At 59.8% G+C, this 20269-nt stretch overlaps 1 protein-coding gene across 1 annotated transcript in view; it reads right to left on the bottom strand.

Annotated features, from left to right (window-relative positions):
* Window positions 1-4557: 4557 nt before the first annotated feature.
* The window catches only part of Lmx1a (LIM homeobox transcription factor 1 alpha), a 124015-nt gene continuing 108303 nt past the window's right edge, over window positions 4558-20269 (bottom strand). Inside the window, exons 4-8 of the mRNA XM_026409518.2 lie at window positions 13353-13525; window positions 10591-10668; window positions 9392-9461; window positions 6764-6934; window positions 4558-4718 (exon numbers count right to left, since the gene is read on the bottom strand). Coding sequence (XP_026265303.1) covers window positions 4558-4718; window positions 6764-6934; window positions 9392-9461; window positions 10591-10668; window positions 13353-13525 — 653 coding nt within the window. The remainder of the gene's footprint in view (window positions 4719-6763; window positions 6935-9391; window positions 9462-10590; window positions 10669-13352; window positions 13526-20269) is intronic.

The following is a 20269-nucleotide window of genomic DNA, read 5'->3' as shown; positions in this document are numbered from 1 at the left end:
GTGGGGCAGCCCCGGGATCTGGCAGTGGAACGGCCTGACCCTCCCTCCCAGGGCATCTCGGGGATGACCCGCCATAGCCGTATCTCAGCTGTGCTCCTCCTCCATGTCTGGGAGACAGGTGGCAGACTCTGTGCCCTGGGCCCTTGGCTACAGCAGCCCGGGTCACCCTGACCGACAGTCCTGGGAGGACCCTTGGTGCAGGGAGGTCAGGGTAGAGCAGGTGGCCTTGTCAGAGAGGCTGAAGAGCACCTGTGGCCACACACAGCATCCCCCTCGGGTTAGCAGGCACACAGTGCCCGGGTGGCAGGCCCTGACTGGTTCCAAGGAAGACCTGCACCTCGAGGAACTGCAGGCGGCTTCCTAGACCCCGAGGTGGACCCTTCAGATCCCCCACCTCCCTGAAGGCCAGGGCTCCACTCTGGCTCAGTGCCAGGCACGTTAACTCTCTACAGGTGTTTGATTGTGGCCATTTCTTTGGCAATTGCTCCTTGGGCAGGGCCAATGTCCTCTGCCCACCTCTGTGTTCCTATTACCTGTCCCCCAAACTCACAATCCCAGGTGCTTAATAAATGCTGAATGAAAGGAGTGGGTGATGGAAGAGGGTCTAGGAGGGCCAGATAAAATGGTCAGCTGCTCAACTACCTGCAAGGGCCTCCCCACCCAAGGTGCAGGCTCCACCTGTCCTGTTGAGCCAGGGTATGGCAGGAAGGAGGCCAAATACGCTGTCCACCAGGGCTCCTTTCCCAGAACCCCCCTGGAGGGCAGGAGGCTCACCAGGCAGTGGCAGCAGGATCTCAGCACCAGGGAGAGGCTCTGGTCACTGTGCCCTGACCTGGGACCTCCCTTGCTGCACCCTACTCCCCGGGGCCGCTCTGCTGTGCCCTGGGACAGCACTGGGAAGGCCTAGTCACTGGCCCCACTTGGAGATGAAGAGAAGGCTGGAGCCTGGCGGACAGTGCACACGGAGGGACGTCACGTGACACTTCTGCAGGCCGGGTCGCCTCCCACCCCAGTCACTCCTGTGCAGGGTGGTGGTCTCCAGGCTTCCGGCCATGAACGTGGTACACCACGGGAAACAACGGGATTCGGGGAACGGTGTGTTGACCTGGTTCTGAGGGGGTTGTGACTCTTGCTGGCAGTTTTATCAGTTAAATCTCAACACTTTCGCCTCAGTTTGAAACTATTGGTGGAGAAAGAGAGGGTGAGGAAAAGGGAGGGAAGGAGGGGAAGAGGTTGAGGGAGAGACTGATTCTGCTGCAGTTCACTGGTTCTCTCTGCCTCTGGGCTTGCAGCTGGCCACACCCATTCTCCCCGCCTTTGGCTGTCCAGGGGCTCACACCTCTGCAGGGCACCCAGCCCCACCTTGGCCCCAGGCTCTCTGCTGTCACACCAGCCTCTCATCTTCCCCACAGCAGGCCACCCGCCACGGGAGCTCTGATTCCTTCCACGTCTTGGTAACTGGGACTGATCTGCAGGGTTTTCAGTGGCCAAAGATCTCTGTGCCTTAAAACAACACCCGACCCCTGGCTCAGGAGGGGCAGGACCCGCAGAGAACCCAGGCACTGTCCCGTGGGGGCTGAACGGGGGGCTGACAGGGGGAAGCAGCCTCCTCGGCTCAGGGGAGCCAGGGCCTCCGTGAGATTCCATTCACCTGGTCAGTGACCACACCTAGAACAGGCCCGGCCCACAGCAGGGCACCAAGGCTACCCCCCAGGGCAGGGCTGGAGCTCCGCAGGCTCACCCCTGCCCTCTGAGGGAGGAGCTGGGCCACCCCTGCACCCACACAGAAGCCAGCTCAGGGCATGAAGCAGCCCAAGGCCACACAGCACACAGGTGAAGGGGCTGTGGCCCAGGTCTAGAGGCATCCACTCAGAGTGCAAAGGAAAGAAGGGCAGCCAGTCGTCTGGGAGAGGGTGGGAGCCCTGTACAGCGCTCACTGTGCACAGGGGAGGGGCCCTCACAGGCTGCCCTGGACTTCACCTGAGGACAAGCCCACATCTCTACTGCGCCTACACCGTAAACCCTAAGGTCTGCAGCAGCAGTCCGCTCCCCATGGACACCTGATGCGGCCCCACCGGCTCCTCAGGTAGGCCAGGCCCTGGTCCTGAAGGACGCACAGGTGTCTGTGGGTAAATGTCCACTCCTAGCTGCTCTGGAAGCTGGAGCTGGGAGCTGAGGCCCACGGGGGCTGGGGGCAGACAGAGGTCTCCCTGGTCTGTGACTCATCTCCCTCCTCCCAAGCCCCAGCATGCAGTAGTGAGCCCCGGGGGAGACAGGTTTGCATAATTAAAGGTGGTGAGAAAACAGAAAGCAGGGTCCCCTTTGAGCATGCTCCTGGGGCCTGCAGCATTGGAGCTCCTGCTCCCTCATGGTCATGGCCTGCCCGTTCTCTACACTGCAGGTGACTGGAGCTCTGCCCTCCGGTCCTGGCCGGCATCGGCCTCCAGTCCTGGGCGAGAAGGCTGCCCCGAGGCCCACCCTCACCGCCAAGCCAACGTTCTCATGGCAGGAGTGCATGCTGCTCTGTGCCAGCGAACATGAAGCCAGAATGACCACGCCTCTGCCTCCGGGGCCTGTGAGGCCGTGCCCTCGCCCCAGGGAGCAGGAGGCCTTCCTCGGGCTTTGCTTTGGCCACCCCTTATGTTTGCTAAAAGCTTCGGGTCAGACTGTGCCCTGGGCCCCCATGGACACCACTCTGGAGCCCCGGCCCTGCTGCCCTCCCGCCCTGGAATGAACACAGCTCATTTACAAGAGGTCTTTAATTTCACCGTGGCCAGGAGGAAGTGCAGTTGACCTGTGTTCCTGTTCACTCACAGGATGTCGGCCACGCCCTCCAGCTGAGCTTCACACAGAGCCCTGGGCTGTCCAGCGTCTGCGTGCTCTCGCCGGTCACACTGGTGTGGCTGACTTGGTGGTTTGCATAAATCATACACGAGGGCACAAAAATCACAGGACACAGACTCTACCTTAAGGGACATGCTCGCTCCAGCTCACAGGGAGTGGAGGGGACCTGTGGCTGTGTGCCAGGCTCCAGTGATGTCCCTGCAGTGGGACCACACCTGTGACAGCCCCTCAGAAGAGTCCAGCCCACCCTCTCTGGTTCCCAGAAGCCCTCCTAGCACAGAAGACCCTTCCCAGCACCCGCTGGAGACCAGGGAGTAGAAGCCCCGTGCCCAGGGCTGCTGCGGGCTGGGCAGACTCCCGTCTCCCAGGTCCTCCCAGCCTCGGAGAGCTCCACGGGCTGTGCAGAAACAGCACCTGGACGACAGGGGCCTCGAAACGCTGCCGCAAAGAGCCAGATGCTACAGGCAGCATGTCCAGCTCTCCGGGCCACCCAGCCTGCCACATATCCTCTCTCTTATTTAAATGCCACCTTAAAAACCAGGAAGCAGGCCCTCAGGACAGAGCTGGCCAGCCCCTGCTCTGGCACACCACCACGCCTGCTCTGTCCCCTGGGCCTGAGCCTGTCCACTGAAGGACTCCAGCCTCCTCCCGAGCTGCCAGCTCTGCCAGTATGGGCTTCGCAGAGGTACGGGCGGGCCTGCCACCCTCAGCTGTGACACAGAGGCCTTCCTGCCTGCAGTCCCAGGGAGCCTGCTGCACCAAGTCGGTGAGCTGCTTCTATTTTAAACAGATACCAGATCTTGGCTGCAGCCCTACTATGTGTCCTGGCACCTCAGTGTCCCCAGGGAGGTAGGTCCACATGGTCAGCCTCACCCACACTTGTGAATGCTGAGGGCCCCCAACCGCCCAGCAGCATGTCAGAATCCGAGGGAAAGCCCAAGAATCCAGCCACATGGCTTCTAAGAACGTGATCAGAGATTGTTCTGTCACCCCCCCCCCAGACCCAGTGATTGGACCCCAGGGAGCAGGACTCCTCTGGAGGAGACTGGCAGCACAGGGAGCTGCTTCCCAGGCTCGCAGGCTCTGGAGCAGACGGGCTCCGGCACCACGGGGCAGGAGGCGGCCTCTCCGCCCTGCTGACAGATCTCTTCAAACTAAAAATAAAGCTTATAAAAAGTAAATTATCTCATTTTATAACTTAAGTGCATCAAGCATTTCCTTAAATATAGTTCACACTGAAAATAAAGTTACTTTTGCTGTACAGTTGGAGTCTGTTATAATTATGAATAAACTTTGATGACAAGGTATGAAAGGTTATGCAATCACGCACACAGCTGTCTGTCTGTCTGTCGTGGGTGTACAGATAGACAGATATATGCACCTCTTCACAAGAGCTTCCCCAAACTGCGGGAAGTTGTTAGGAGCCCCTAGGTATCTAATTTGCATGAGTGTCTATATTAAAGTCCCTGTCCTTAATGATAAGCACATCTTCCTATCTAATCCTAAGACTCTTATTAGAAACATTGAACTAGGCAATCCGTAACACACTCAGTCTTTGGAAATGCTGAGCTACGCCAAATCATTATACGACAGCACCCCACACACCTCCCTCCCCAGCCCACCTCTGCCCTGGCCTCCCCGTCCTAAAGCCAGCGGCCCCTCACAGAATATGGTGGTTCCACGTGGGAGCCTAGCCACAGACGCTGGGAAGACTCAAGAGGTGAAGTACGAATTCTGCATGGAGTACAGGTGGTCAATGGGGTTGCCCACTCTGGACTGCAGGGGTCCGGATTCTGAGGTTGCTAGGAAACAGTCACCCAGGTTACTGAGGGAAGTGTCGTCACTATCCAGGTCATGGAACAGGGGCTCAGCACCTGAAATGGAGAAGAGACACTGACATGAGGTCTGGGAGGAGAGACTTGCCTCCGTGTGAGGAAATTCAGCCAAACGCACATCCCCTGTGACTCTTTCCACAAGGGGAGGAAAAGCAGGGGCTGGGGACAGCTGCAGAGAGAGCCCGGAGGGACATGGTCCAGGGGTCTGTCATCTCCACAGGGGCTCCTGTCCAAAGTGCAACACGTGGAACCATAAACCAGGACACACAGTGCTAAACGGAGTGCAACAGAGCAAAGGACAGCATGCACAGACAGCAGGTGTGGGAGGCAGGATCCTCGCAGAGGCTGGGCCAGAGCCTGCAGAGGCTGGGCCAGGGGTCAGTAGAGGCTGGTCCAGGGGCCTGCAGAGGCTGGGCCAGGGGTCTGCAGAGGCTGGGCCAGGGGCCTGCAGAGGCTGGTCCAGGGGCCTGCAGAGGCTGGGCCAGGGGTCTGCAGAGGCTGGGCCAGGGGCCTGCAGAGGCTGGGCCAGGGGCCTGAAGAGGCTGGGCCAGGGGCCTGCAGAGGCTGGTCCAGGGGCCTGAAGAGGCTGGGCCAGGGGCCTGCAGAGGCTGGTCCAGGGGCCTGCAGAGGCTGGGCCAGGGGTCTGCAGAGGCTGGTCCAGGGGCCTGCAGAGGCTGGGCCAGGGGTCTGCAGAGTTTGGGCCAGGGGCCTACAGAGGCTGGGCCAGGGGTCTGTAGAGGCTGGTCCAGGGGTCTGTAGAGGCTGGTCCAGGGGCCTGCAGAGGCTGGGCCAGGGGCCTGCAGAGGCTGGGCCAGGGACCCTGTAGACTTGGCCTCAGAAGTGGCTCTCAAGAGTCTGACAGGAGAGTCCAGGATGACCACTACCCTCTCCAACATAAACACAGGCCGAGTGCCTTCTGTTTCCCAAGCTGCGTGGTGCAGGACGGGGGGGGGGGTGGTGGTGCACCCCCAACACAGAAGCCAGGAGGGCTCCTCCTGGGACAGCCGAGGGCTGCAGCATCCAAGGAGAGGCAAGGTGGCCTTCTCCTGTGCCTGAAGTAACCAGGGGCAAACAGTGCAACCTTGTGAGGTCACCAGGGGCCTTCGGGAACATGGCCCCTGAGACTCTGAGAGGAAGAAGGTGGCACAAACCTCCTGTGGCTGCTTACCAAGGCCTGGTATAAAGAGGCCCCACTGGACTGTGCCATCTGAGGGATGGACACCAGGGAGGTGCTCGTGTGTCCCCAGGACAGCAGGGATATGCACTGTGTGCACAGATCTGTGCATGGATGAGGTCAGCCAGAAAGACCCTGCGAGGTCCAGCCTGGCGAAGGCTTGCTGAGTGTGAGGTGTGTGCAGGTAGCGCGGCTTTAATAAGAGAACTTATTTGGAGGGGTGGGGACTGGGGATCGAGGCCAGGGGCGCTTAACCACTGAGCCACATCCCCGGGTCTTTTATTTTTCATTTTAAGACAGGGCCTCACTAAGTTGCTTAGGTCCTCACTAAGTTGCTGAGGCTGGCCTCAGCTTCCTGAGCTGCTGGGATTATAGGCGTGTGTCACCACACCTGGCCAAGAATGTTTTTAAGTGAGGGAGAAATGTGGACAAAATCTTCATGAGGATTTTGTCTTTGATACGTCTTTTTGAAGGCTTGCTGAATAAAACGATCTTTTAGCTATCAGAGTAAGAGGCACAGTGATTCCATCTACAGATCAATGCATTGCACTCCTCCAAGACTCTGTGAGTGGCCTGAGGTTGAGCTTTTAGCCTTGCAGCCCTGGGCTCACCCTCCTCGGGGGTCCCCAGGCCTCACCCCCGAGCACTGGCTCACAGAAAGAGCTGGGGGGGACATGAGGGATGCTCAGGGAGGAAGCCTGGGAACTCTGAGACGAACCTCACTGGTGAGCACACAGCAGCCTTCCCCCTGCAGCCACCAGTAGCTGCCCCTGGGGTGACTCTAGCCCTGCTTTGCGGGGCACTTGTCACACGGGGAAGCCACAGTGAGCATCTGGGAGCTCGCAGGTGCGTCTGGGAGGGAAGGAGGGGCCACAGCAGGTGGGAGCCCGTGGGGCTCAAGTCCTCTTACCATAAGGGTGCATGTGATCTCCAGGCATCTGGGGTGGGGTGAGGCCCTGTCGGAAGGGGTCCGAGCTGTAGACGCTCTGCTCGATGGCCAGCAGCTGCTGCGGGGTGGGCAGAGCCGTGTAGGGGTTCATGATTCCTTCCATCCCAGCACTCCCGCCACCATTCGTCTGAGCTGCGGAACAGAGAAGGTGGCAGATCATTCTCGATTTGCAGCCCCGAGCCCCACCCGGACCTCACACCCCTCACCACCAGATGCCCATGCTGTGATCCAGGACGCCCCAGGCAGACACCACCACATCTCTCGGGACGTTTGGAAATCACACTCTAGGTCAGACCTACACAGTGTGGGAGTGACCACCGAAGGGTGCAGACACCAGGTGCTGAGAATTACAGAGGCCACCTGGAGCTGCCCCCCAGTGACTGTGATGGAGGCTGCAGCGCTTCATGCCTGGGCCTTATCCCACCTTTACAAGATGGAAGGAGCTGAGCTGACATGAGTGGCTTCAGCCTGTGCCCAGCCAAAGGCCCTCACCTTGGAGGTCAGGGATGCAGTGGGACTGGGCAGTTGAATTTCCAGCGCACCCTGGAAACATGGCATTTAAACAAAGGCTCGGATCCACACTCAGGTGTGGCAGCCCTGGAGGATGAACATAAAGGTCCACCAATCACCCATCATGAGCCCTCAGTCCAGTGGGAATCATGACACCTGACCAGCAGACCTCACCGGCTGACGGAGGACTCCAGGACACTGCGTGCTCTAGAGCCAGTGTGCTGCTGGTGCCCAGGATCTCGCCTCCTCCGCCTCCCAGCTTCTGCTTCCTGAGTCTCCCCAGGAGCCTCCCGGGAGCTCCCTAAAGCCAAGGATTGGAGTCTGTGTTCTCGTAAGGCCCCGCCAGTACGTTCTAGATGGGATCAGCTAACATCACCCCAGGCCCTCCGAATATCACAGGACCCTGTGAGACAGAACTGGCAGGGACCATTTCCCCACCTGAGGATGCACAGCCCAAGGTGTGAGGGGATGGACAGCTGGTCCCAGGTCCCCTGGCATCAAGGAAAAGCCGCTCTAGCTCCTGACCAGCTCGTTGCCCACTTCCCCGCAGCCCATCCCAGCTCAGCTCATCCCTCTATCAGCATCTCTCGTTGTTAAGTGAGAGTTAGGGGACTCTTGGCTGCAAGGGCCAAATTATGGATCAAGCCTAGCCCAGACATCAAGCATAGCTCAGGGTCTAAGCCAGGACGAGGACCAACGTCTGCTGGCACAGCCTTCAAGCAGTGGTCCATCGGCCTGCAGCAATGGCCCTGCCTGAGAGCTTGTTAAACACCTAGGCTCTTGGGGCCATACGACCTTCCTTAAAAATCAGAACCTGAACTTCACCAAGATTGCAGGTGACCTGTGCGCACACTGCGTGTGAGACCCAGGCCCAGGCACAGGCCGTTCAAGGAACCCGGGTGGGTGCTGAGTCCTTTAAGAATGACATGGCTCTAACACGCAAGTCTGGATGCTTTCTCCCTAGCACAGACTGTTGAAGAAGTCCACTCCCCTCCCAACTCCTCACTCCTCCCCTATTAAAAAAAAAAAAAAAAAAAAAAGGTGCATCCAGCGAGGGGTGGGTGGAAAGCCCAGCCCAACAATACCACAGACACTAGTGTGGCAGTAGGTAAAAACGTGGGTGTGTGACCGACATGATTCTGCAATCTGTATATGGGGTAAAAATGGGAGTTCGTAACCCACTTGAATCCAATGTATGAAATGTGAGATGTCAAGAGCTTTGTAATGTTTTGAACAACTAATAATAAAAAAATAAATAAATTTTTAAAAAATAAATAAAATATATATGATGTCAAAAAAAAAAAAAAAGAAAGAAAGCCCAGTCCAACAGAGGTAGTCAAAGACGACTCCCAGACTGGCTCCAACCCTCACCGACGTCAGAGGTGAGACTGGCGGAGCCTTCGTCCTCTGCGAGGGGGACTGTAACTTCGGCTCTCCTTGGGGTTTATGTCATTGTTTTACACTATTTTGAAGGGGTGGCTCTGGTTTGGAAATGGGTCTCCTCCAGAGGCCGATGCGAGAGGCTTGGTTCTCAGCCCGTGACACTGTGGGGGACGGGGCGGCTTCGGGGACCAGTGGGAGGAAGCGGGTCACTGGCACGTGCCCGGAAGCTCCCCCTCTGTCCTTCCAGCCCCCTCGCCTGACTCTGCTTTCTGGTCCCCTCGGGGCAGGCAGTTCCTACGCCACACCCTCCCCACGGACCCCAAGGCAACAGGCCCAACGTGGAACCTGAGCCAGACCATCTTTCCTCCGCTGAGTCGGTGGTCTCGGGTAACTGTCCCAGGGATGACAGGGTCTTCTACCAAACTGGTCGTCCTAGGAGGAGGGGGACTGGACATGAGAAACAGGACCCGCCCCTGACTGCACAGACGTCCTCACGTGTGCCCTAACCCTGCCCGGTCCAGACAGGCTCTGCACCAGCCAGAGCTCTGCAAGTGCTGCTGCGGCCCACACGCTCTCAGGGCGCCCCCTGGCTCACCACCATGTGGTGGGCTTCTCTCTCGAGTGGGGGGCTGGGCTCCACTGAGTGCCCGCCACTCATGGAGCTGGGCAGGTGCTGGCCTGGGGCGCAGGGCTTACCAGAACTCAGCCGCTGCGTGTTCTGCTGGTCCTGCTGCTGCTGCTGCTGCCGCCGGGCCAGCTTCTTCATCTGGTGGGAGAGACGGCCCCTCAGAGTCGGCCACGACAGGCCACTCACCAGGGGCAGGGAAGGGCCTCCACCCTCCGCTGAGAGGCACGTGGAGGAGGCACCTACCCCACAGGAAGCCAGGCTGAGGAAGAGCACCCCAAGACCCCTGCACAGCTGCTGGGGAGGACGCTCACCCCACAGGAACAGGGACTCCCTCTCAGCCAAGGCCGCAGGTGGCTTGGATGAGCCGGGGGGACACTATTCCTCCCCACGGCCACCTTGAGTGTGAGCGCCACCCAGAGCCTCGGCTAAGACCCTTGAGCCCCACGTTCCCCAAACTGTGTTCTGTGGAACCTTGGTGCCCTGTAATATGTTAACACATGGGGTGTGTGTGTGTGTGTGTGTGTGTGTGTGTGTGTGTGTGAGAGAGAGAGAGAGAGAGAGAGAGAGAGAGAGAGAGAGAGCGCCTCTTCAGTGCCTGCTCCATGGAGCCCATTCGGATGACTCACCCACCCCCAGCCCCACTCTGGGGAATTCGGCTGCAGGAACGGTCCCCTCGCCCACCCGGAGCAAACGCAGCGATGCAGCCCCTCGGCAGACCAGGGAGGTGGACACAGGCACTTGCAGGGGTAGGAAAAGGCAGGGGCAGAAGTTCCAAGAGGGCCCACGACAGGGCGGCAGGCCCTGGCCAGCCAGGAGGGCAGGAGGGCAGGGCGGCAGGGTGGGCTGAGCTGGAGGGGAGGGAGGGCTCTCACACCACCACGCCAACAGGCCGTCTTGGGCCAGTCGTCAGAGTGCTTTTGGGTTTCTCTTTGAAATATCAAAAATGAAATGAAACAAAACAAACAAAAACCCCTGGTATCTGTAGTGCGCAGGTATACATTGAAAAATGTAAATTAAAGAATATGGTTTTCCAAGGACCTGATGGGTACCGGTGGCTGGCCGGATTCAGAGGCAGGGCCACCAGGAAAACAGACATTCCCCCAAACAGATGCCTCAGTGGGCCTTCCCCGGCGCCTGGCTGAAGCCCCACGGCAGCAGGATTGCTGCTGGAGAGAGCTGCTCTCCAGGGAGCTCGGGTAGGGTGGCCAGGCACAGCCCTCTGCTCCCGCGGCAGGAAGGGCGACGTGGAGGAGGCAAGGAGCCTTACCTTAGCCCTCTGGTTCTGGAACCACACCTGCACCACACGGACGCTCAGCCCCGTCTCAGCGGCCAGAGTCTCCCTCACCTGGAACAAGTGACGGATACTCCTGTAGCGCCCGGCAGTGCAGGGCTGGAAGGAGGCAGAGCTCTTCCTGGGCAGCCCTGGGGAGGCCAACAGGCCGCGTCTGCGCAGAGCCCAGAGCCTGATTCATGCTCAGCCAAAGTCAGAGGCCAGACAGGCTTCCCTCCAGGTGAAAAGGAGCCCAGGCAAACAGACCCCAAAGGCCGGTGCTGAAGGCCTGTCCCCGGGCAGCATGACCAGAGGTGGGCTCTGAGGACTGGCAGGATCGCAAGGGTTCCAGCCTCGTCGGAGGATCAGTGCTGAATGGACCACTGGAGGGGAAGAAGTGGGTCTGCCCTTGGGGACTCTATCTTGCCACCGGCCTCTTGCTCCAGCCCTCTCTGTTCCCCAGCTGCCAGGAGATCGGTGGCCTCCTCGCCACACTCCCACCATGATGCGCTGCTCACAGCAGTGGAGCTGGGGGACCCTGGAGGAGGCAAAATAAGCCGCCCCTCCTTTAACTGTTCTGTCGGGGACCTGGTCGCAGTGATGGGACGCTGGCCGACCCCACCCACTCGTGAACTCAGACCCTCGCTCCCAGGAGAGCTGCAGGCGTCCCCCGCTCTGGAGTCAGCCCTAGAAGGTGCCGGATGCTGCAGCTGCAGGCCACTGGGGGAGGAACAGGGTGAAGACCGCTTTCCAAGGACTGTCCACCCTCCCTCCTCCCGCCTAAATCCATGGACCTTTGACCCTCTAACTCAGAGACTTTGGGGGTTCTGCACTGTACCCTGGGGGAGCCCTTCCCAGAAAGAGACAGAAAATCGGGGCCACCTGGAACCCAGCAGGGCCAGCGGACACATGCACTGGGGCCAGGTAGGGACGAGGATGAGGGGTCCAGATAATAAAGAATGTGTTTAAACATCACAGTGAGGCTGGCAAGAGGGCGGGAGAGGAGCAGCCCATAAAGCAGATTTGCAGAGAGGCCAGAGAGACATGGGCCCTCCTGGGAGTCTCCAGAGAAGATGGGATTGGAAAACGCCCTGAACAGCACGCAGAGAGCGAGCCCCGGGCCTGGGAAGTGCTCTCCCTAATCATGCCACTGGGCTGAGCCCACATGGGGAGGATCAGGCCGGGCTTTCAAGGCCCATCCACCCTCCTGCTAAGCGGGGCCCCTGCACCTGCTGAAACTCTATCCATTGCTCAGAGGCCCAGCTCGGAAGCCACCTGTTCCCAGGGCCTCGCCTGATTCCAGAGTGGACGCCCCTCCCGTGGCCCAGGGTCCTTTGTCCTCCAGCCCACACCCTGCAGCTACAGTCCTGGTGGACGCCACTCCTCGCTGTTGGTCTGAAAGGTGCCCAGGAACCAGCCTGCAGCACGTGGCCTCACGGAGGCTGGGAAGCCCTCAGGGGAGGACAACCTGTCCTGAACAAGCCGCCTCGGGGAAGCCGCTTCCTACCAGTGCCCCGCGGAGTGCACCTCTGTGAGGGCGGGGAAGGAAGGGCACCTGGTGACAGAGGGCACTGTGTTCCACCAGTTGTGACCCTCCACCCCTGCCCTGTGGGGGTGCATCAGCCCTGCACCGTGGGCTAAGCCCCAGCCTCGATTGACCTGTGAATCAGGGTGACATCCAGCAAGGGGACTTCCCTGGCTCCTCTGGCCTGGCCTCTTGCCTTCCTGAGAACTCGTCCAGGAGGGCACTGCTTCTTCAGCCTAGACCACACAAGAGCAGGCGGAGCCGCCCACACCTGGACCCCGTGGGGCCACAGCCCCCCAGCCCAGAACAGGCAATGAATGTCTGTGGGGTGACTCAGACTCCGGGCTGCCTCCTCACTACAGCAAAGACTGAGGAATTCCAATAGGAAGGAGAAGAAGAAATGCTAACCTCTTAAAAACGGTATTTCCTTCACAAATTTCAGAAAGAATGATCGATTTCCTTTTACTGTGTAAAAGACAGTGCCCAGTACCTGGCAGGCAGCTGGTCAACCACGGACACTCAGTGACGGCCACAGTCACTGTGGCAGAGCCAGGTCACTGTCCCAGACCCACCTCCTCCCTCCCACAGTGAAGTCCTGAGCACAACAGGGCACAGGGTCCTCTCCTGCAGGACTGAGCTTCGCCCCCTCACCTAGGGAGTGGCCGAGCAAACCCGGGAACCGGCGCCTGGCTGCACGGCCCCCTCCCCTCCCTGGTGGTGGGAAACGGGGGTGACAGCTGGACAGCCCTTGGGCCCCGTGTGATGGACAGCACAGCTGCCGTCAGCCTCGGCCGGCTCTCCTTGGGACTGTGGTGTAGGGAGAACACACCCTCTCTCATTAAGGCCCGAGTTTCTGTATACCAGGTTCACTGCAGCCCCCTGGTCACGGCCCCTACAGGCTCGGAGGGGGCTTTCAAAGCCAGGGTCCATCTCCACCAAAGGAAAGCCTGTAGCTCAAAGGGGTCCCCGGCACACAGCATGGAACAACCAGGCCACCGCATCCCACATTCTTTGTCACAGCCTCTTAGCCTACACCAAAACGAAGGCTTTTGTGTGTAGACGGGCACCACGCGGAGGCCTGGGGTCCCTGCCCAGAGCCCCCAGCAGAGCTCAGCCCTTCTGCACAGACTGACCCCTCCTCCCCACCACTGGGACCCCCTGTGCCAACCTCCACGGGAGCCTGGCACCCAGAGAAGCAGTGCTGTCCCCTGCCCTCCCCTCTGCCCTCCTGTACCTTCCTGCAGGGCTTGGAGGACACTTCAAACGAGGCCTTGAACGCCCTCCTTTGCTGGGTGGTCAGGATGGTTCTGGGGCGTTTGGGGCGCTTGTGGTCCTTGCCGTCCTCAGAGGCTCCCTTCCCCGCCCCCGGGGCGGACTTGCAAAGGCTCTCCTCCTCATCGCTTTTGCCTGAAAGAAGGAGAAGACGCTGCAGGGAGTTCCCAGAGGTTCCTGCAGCGGGGTGCACACCCCGTCAGGACAACCTGTGCATGCAGCAGCCCGCGGCAAGGACCCAAAAGCTCCCAGGAAGAGCTAAGGAGAGCACTTCGAATCCAGGGCAGGAACCAGGAGGTCCAGGCTACACCCGGTGGTCGCCACAGTGCTGGGCCCTGACTGGTCCAGCGTGCTGCCTCCTCAGCAGGAGAGCCTGCTCATTGGCCTCCCTGAGCATGAGGTAGCGGCTGCTGCTCAGGCACCAGCATGCTGCTCGGCCTGCAAGTCAGCAGTGGGTGCTTGTCATCAGGAGGACCTCAGCTCAACACGAGTGCACTGAGCTTCCCAGACACCGTGAAGAACTCTGCTCCACAGGCCATCGAGGACCAGCACTGGATGGACGACATGCAGGCTGAGACCATCAAAATTGCTGTCCATAACATAGATAACCCTTCACAGAGTGACTGCAGACCACATGAACCGCTTCCATTCAGTAGGCAGCAGGCAGGACAGGGGTGACTTTAAAGGGGTCAAGACCTAGGACCCAGGCCACCTCTCGGGGCGCTGCGCCAGGCTCTGCAGAGCGCGTGAGGAAGGCTTCCTGTACAGGGCCAGTGAGGGCCACGGGTGCTTGTGTCCACTCATCCTAAGGATGGCCCCCCAGACCTCCCGGGTCCTCTTGGCTCTAGGGAGGACCTCTGCCCTGGGTTTGCTCTGCGCCAGTCCCTCTGGCCCTTCAAGGAAGCCCCCAGAGGGCCCAGCCACGTGAGCCTGGTCCCTGACCTCTTCAGCTGCCACCCGAGGCGCTCCTCTCGTCTGGCCATCTCCGAGCTCCCATTTTGGCTCCACCAGGGCCTTCTCATCTGAAGCTCAGAGGCCCTGTCCTCCTGCAAACATGCAAACCACCGCTTGGGCACGAAGGACACTCAGCCCAGAGTCCCCTGGGCGAAGGGGCACCTGATGCAGGCACAGCCTTGCCAGTTGTCACTTCCCCGCGGCTTCCTCACGTGCAATAATGCCCACCCAGTGGGTGTCCACGGAGTCCTGTGTGCCAGCCACTGGGATCCTGGCACACAGGTGGTGCTTAATAGGTGCTGTCTTTGTCCTGGGCCTCCCCTCCTCAAGAATACAAATAAGAGACCCTGAAAGGTCACAAAGGGTCCCAGCCAGGGTCCTCCTGGCTAGGAGCTCCTCTGGCACCGTCTCCTCTGTGTGCCTTCCTGGGGACAATGCAGCTGGTCTCAGTCACACTGGGAGAGGGGCTTCGGGTCCTCCTGGAAGGGGGGGACCGACCCTAGGGACTGAACGCCTCAGGAAGGTAAGAGACCCTCCCAGAGGATGAGAGGTTCACCCTGCAGGCCTGGTCACTGCTCAGACCCCCCCCACCTGACCCTGTGTCCAGGGAGGCCCCCTGGCCCCAGGGAACCTCCAGTGGCATTTCTGCGGAAACAGGCTGACATCCCACCCACGTGTCCTGTGGAGTCCTGCCAGGGTCACGCGGCTCAAGGATGAGTCTGCAGGGCTGTGAACACTTTCCCAAGATCTAGTTTTCTCATCAGGAAGAGTAACTGTGGCCTAGCACGGTGCACTCGCCTGTACTCCCAGCCCGTCAGGAGGCTGAGGCCGGAGGATCACAGGTTTGAATCCAGCCTCGGCAACTTAGTGAGGCTCTAAGCAACTTAGCGAGACCCTGTCTCAAAACAAACAAAAAACAATAAAAAGGGCTGTGGATGTGGTTAAGCACCCCGAGTTAAATTCCTGTTAGAAAGAAAGAGACAGAGAGCGAGAGAGCGAGAGAGCGAGAGAGAGAGAGAGAGAGAGAGAGAGAGAGAGAGAGAGAGAGAGAATTGTAACTATTGTTGAAATTAAATGAGGGCTGCATGGGAAGGCTTGGGCTTCCTGGAACATGAAAATCGCCATAACTACTTCAACACAAAGGACGTGTCCTCAGCCCTAGATGCCTGTTTTCAGGTGCCAGCAGCCTCGTGTCCAGGGGAGGGCTGAGCTCTGGTGCTGGACTCTGGCATTTCTCTCTGCAGAACTGACCCCAGTCCACAGTGAGTGGGCTTTGTGCAGTGTCCCTGATGGGGACATCACAGCGTACACACTGAGACCCCTCCCCTGGGTGCTGGCTGCAGAAGGAGGGGTGAGTTCTGAAGTTGGTCCAGGGACAGGATGGCTGCGGCCCTCTGGGGCTCTCTGTCACTGTGCTCACCTGGCCTAGGGCACATGCCTATTTCCAGAGAGCTGTTCTCCTCCATGAACCAACAGGGAAGGGGGCAAAAGAAGGGTCGCTGAGGTCAGCCCTGGAAGACGTCAAGGGCCCAGCCAGGTGTGCCCGCCCCTCTCCACACCCTGTAGGGGGTCAGGAAGCAGGCTGTGTCCAGAGGGAGGAGGCGGAGAGGGAAGAGAGGAGGAGAGGGGCCGGCCTGCCTGCCGGGGACAGCCTGCCCTGGAGTCTCTCCCGACCCCTCTGCCCTTCGGCCTCTCACCCCCTTCTCTCCTCAGCCCCCGAGGGGGGTCTCCAGACTCCCTAGCATACCCGAGAGTGAGTCTCACCGGCTCTGCCCTGACACAGAGGGCAGCCTCAGGCTGCTTGAAGGCTGGGCTCTGTTCACTGTGCGAAAGTGAGGGCCTCACAGATGGACGGGGCTGCCCAGGAGAAAGGGAGCCTTTGCCAGGAGTCCCCTGTGGCAGGCAGGACCTGGCACCAGGCCAGATGTGGCTGCATGCTGTGGTTTGCTGACCCCTGCCCTGGACCTCTCCAAGCCGCTCTCCATCACAGCTTACACCTGAGACCCCTCCCCTGGGCTGACCCTCAGAGTCCTCCTGTCAACAGCACACATTCACTGGGCAGGACATGCCTCTGCCCACCCACCACCCAGGGACTCTTGGGTGTCCTGGCAGGTCTGGGTGAGAGACTCTGAGGACGGAGGGGTGGAGGGGCACGTGGCACCTCCCACATGCAGGCAGATGCCACACCCAGCTGGCCAGGGTCAGCTGGCCATCGCTGACCCTCAGCAGCTTCAGGCACCGAGTGTAAACATGAGGGGCACGTGACATCCTCCGCTCTGCTCCTGGGACGGTCGGAGTGCCCTGCTCTTTCAGCAGTGCAGGCCTGCTGGACTCGGGTTCCCACTTCTCCTGGGAGAACAGCTAGGACCTGGACTGCAGGCTTTGAACTTGTCAAAGAGAAAGGGAAGCTCTCAGAGCCGTGGGAGTGCTGCGAGCGGAAGATGAAGGAAACGTTCAAACAGCAGAGGAGCGGCTGCCAGAGACTCCCACACCCAGATGGGGCTGTGGCGGGCCTCATAATTTAAGCCGACACCCCTCAGTGGAGATGAAAGGAACACCACTGCGCTCTCCCACAACCAATGTCAGCATCCCCGGAGGCCGTTTAGACAGGCCCAGCATAAATCTGACTCCTGGAGGGGAGGCCGAGAGCCAGTCTCCACGCACAGCCCACCAGAGTGAAGTGAACTGGCTTGGCACCGAGTCCAGGCATGCTTCTCGGGGCCTTTCTGGTAAAAAGAGTATCTGGAACGGCTCAGGCTGCCACTCCCCCGCTGCTGTGCCTCCCACCTGCCTCGGACCCAGGCAATCGCAGATGAAAGCCCGGCGTGGTTTATGGCTGGGAGACGGAGGTGCACTACCTGTGGGGCCTGGTAGATTCATCTCAGGTTATTGGAAAAATCCCAGCAGCCCATAAACAAGAGATATCCGAGGGTGAGGGAGGGAAGCAGAGACCCTCAAGCCAGGGAGGGCAGAGGCAGGAACAGCCGGCCACAGATGCAGGGAGAAGGCGGGCAATGGAGGAAAGGTCTGGGGTTCTCTCTGGGTGGAGGGACAGGGGAAGAACAGGGAGGAATGTATGAAGACAGGAGGTGTAGGAGCTCTTCCAGCATCGGCCCTGCAGTGCAAGGCTGGAACTCCATTCTTCCCAGAGTAATTGTGTCACCTCTGGACGTGGGGAACTCAAAGCAGCACTAAAAATCCAACTGGCCACAGTGCAGCAAGCTCAGAGAAGCAAGACCCAGGCAGCTGCAGCCTTGCACACAGCTCTCCAAGGAGGCCCCCACCTGCCAGCAAGAGCTCCCAGAATACTCCACCAGGAACCTTGCACTTGGTCACTCCTCCATGAGCCCCACAGAGGCTCGTGGGCAACACTCTGCACAAGGACACCCCTGGGACAACTCTCCTCCCTGCCCATCAATCGGAGGACAGGTGTCACCTGTGACAAGCAGAGCTGACCTGGGAAGGAGACGCGACCAGGGAGACTCCTCGCACCCCACTGCACGCAGGGCCGAGTGCCCTGAGCGCAGGGGCAGGTGGAAGAGTCCATGCTCCTAAGGAACGGAAGCTGACCTGGGAAGGTGGCCTGCGGGTGAAGGGCACCCACAGCGTGCGGCGAGCTCCTCTGGCATGGCAAGGACAGGAGCCCGAAATTAGGAAAGAGAAGCATTAATCACCAGAGAAGTTAGAGAAGGGAAGGGGCCCCGGGTCAGGGAGCAGGTGCCCGAGAGGGGCTCAGCCGGCCAGGAGAGACACAGGAGAGCGTGGCAGACTGAGTGGGGCGTGCCATTTGAGGGAAGGTGGGGTGCCACCTGGGCTTCCTGGAGGGGTTGGTGTTGGGGAGCGGATGTCATCAGGAGGATGGACATGGGTGCTGGGGAGGGGCTCTGTGGATGCCTCTGCACAGGAAAGCGAGACCCCGCGACACAGGGCATGGTGTGCCAGGGACTCACAGGCCTCGGCCTCTGAACTGCCGTGCTCACCCCTGGGTGGCAATGTCAGCCTCAGGCCTACTTTGTACCTGGGCTGAGGGAACCTCTTGGGTCCCAGCACTAGACATGGACCCTGAAAAGATAAGCAAATGCCCATGTCCCAAACACCAGCTCGTGCCCCAAACACCAGCTCTGCACCCAACACCAGCCCTGTGCCCAAACACCAGCTCTGTGCCCCAAACACCAGCTCTGCACCCAACACCAGCTCTGTATCCCAAACACCAGCTCTGCACCCAACACCAGCTCTGCGCCCCAAACACCAGCTCTGCACCCAAACACCAGCTCTGCACCCAAACACCAGCTCTGTGCCCCAAACACAAGCTCTGCACCCAACACCAGCTCTGTGCCCAAACACCAGTTCTGCACCCAACACCAGCTCTGCACCCAACACCAGCTCTGCACCCAAACACCAGCTCTGTGCCCCAAACACCAGCTCTGCGCCCCAAACACCAGCTCTGCACCCAACACCAGCTCTGTGCCCAAACACCAGCTCTGCACCCAACACCAGCTCTGCACCCAACACCAGCTCTGTATCCCAAACACCAGCTCTGCACCCAACACCAGCTCTGCACCCAACACCAGCTCTGTGCCCAAACACCAGCTCTGCGCCCCAAACACCAGCTCTGCACCCAACACCAGCTCTGCACCCAACACCAGCTCTGCGCCCCAAACACCAGGTCTGCACCCAAACACCAGCTCTGCACCCAAACACCAGCTCTGTGCCCCAAACACCAGCTCTGCACCCAACACCAGCTCTGCGCCCCAAACACCAGCTCTGCACCCAAACACCAGCTCTGTGCCCCAAACACCAGCTCTGCACCCAACACCAGCTCTGTGCCCCAAACACCAGCTCTGTGCCCCAAACACCAGCTCTGCGCCCAAACACCAGCTCTGCACCCAAACACCAGCTCTGCACCCAAACACCAGCTCTGCACCCCAAACACCAGCTCTGTGCCCCAAACACCAGCTCTGCACCCAACACCAGCTCTGCACCCAACACCAGCTCTGCACCCAACACCAGCTCTGTATCCCAAACACCAGCTCTGCACCCAACACCAGCTCTGTGCCCCAAACACCAGCTCTGCACCCAACACCAGCTCTGCACCCAACACCAGCTCTGTGCCCCAAACACCAGCTCTGCACCCAACACCAGCTCTGCGCCCAAACACCAGCTCTGCACCCAACACCAGCTCTGCACCCAACACCAGCTCTGCACCCAAACACCAGCTCTGCGCCCCAAACACCAGCTCTGTGGCCCAAACACCAGCTCTGCACCCAAACACCAGCTCTGCACCCAACACCAGCTCTGCACCCAACAGCAGCTCTGCACCCAAACACCAGCTCTGCACCCAACACCAGCTCTGTATCCCAAACACCAGCTCTGCACCCAACACCAGCTCTGTGCCCCAAACACCAGCTCTGTGCCCCAAACACCAGCTCTGCGCCCAAACACCAGCTCTGCACCCAAACACCAGCTCTGCACCCAAACACCAGCTCTGCACCCAACACCAGCTCTGTGCCCCAAACACCAGCTCTGCACCCAACACCAGCTCTGCACCCAACACCAGCTCTGCACCCAAACACCAGCTCTGCACCCAACACCAGCTCTGTATCCCAAACACCAGCTCTGCACCCAAACACCAGCTCTGTGCCCCAAACACCAGCTCTGTGCCCCAAACACCAGCTCTGCGCCCAAACACCAGCTCTGCACCCAAACACCAGCTCTGCACCCAAACACCAGCTCTGCACCCAAACACCAGCTCTGCACCCAACACCAGCTCTGTGCCCCAAACACCAGCTCTGCACCCAACACCAGCTCTGCACCCAACACCAGCTCTGCACCCAACACCAGCTCTTGCCAGGTGAGAGAGGACAGGCCTGGTCCCATCTGCACTGCAGCATGGCACGGACAGTCTTACTGCTGTCCCCCTAAGGG

Source organism: Urocitellus parryii, chromosome 9 (assembly GCF_045843805.1).
Source record: "Urocitellus parryii isolate mUroPar1 chromosome 9, mUroPar1.hap1, whole genome shotgun sequence".
Classification (NCBI taxonomy): Eukaryota; Metazoa; Chordata; class Mammalia; order Rodentia; family Sciuridae; genus Urocitellus; species Urocitellus parryii.
The sequence above is the reverse complement of the archived record's forward strand: the minus strand, read 5'-3'. Positions and strand labels throughout refer to the sequence as shown.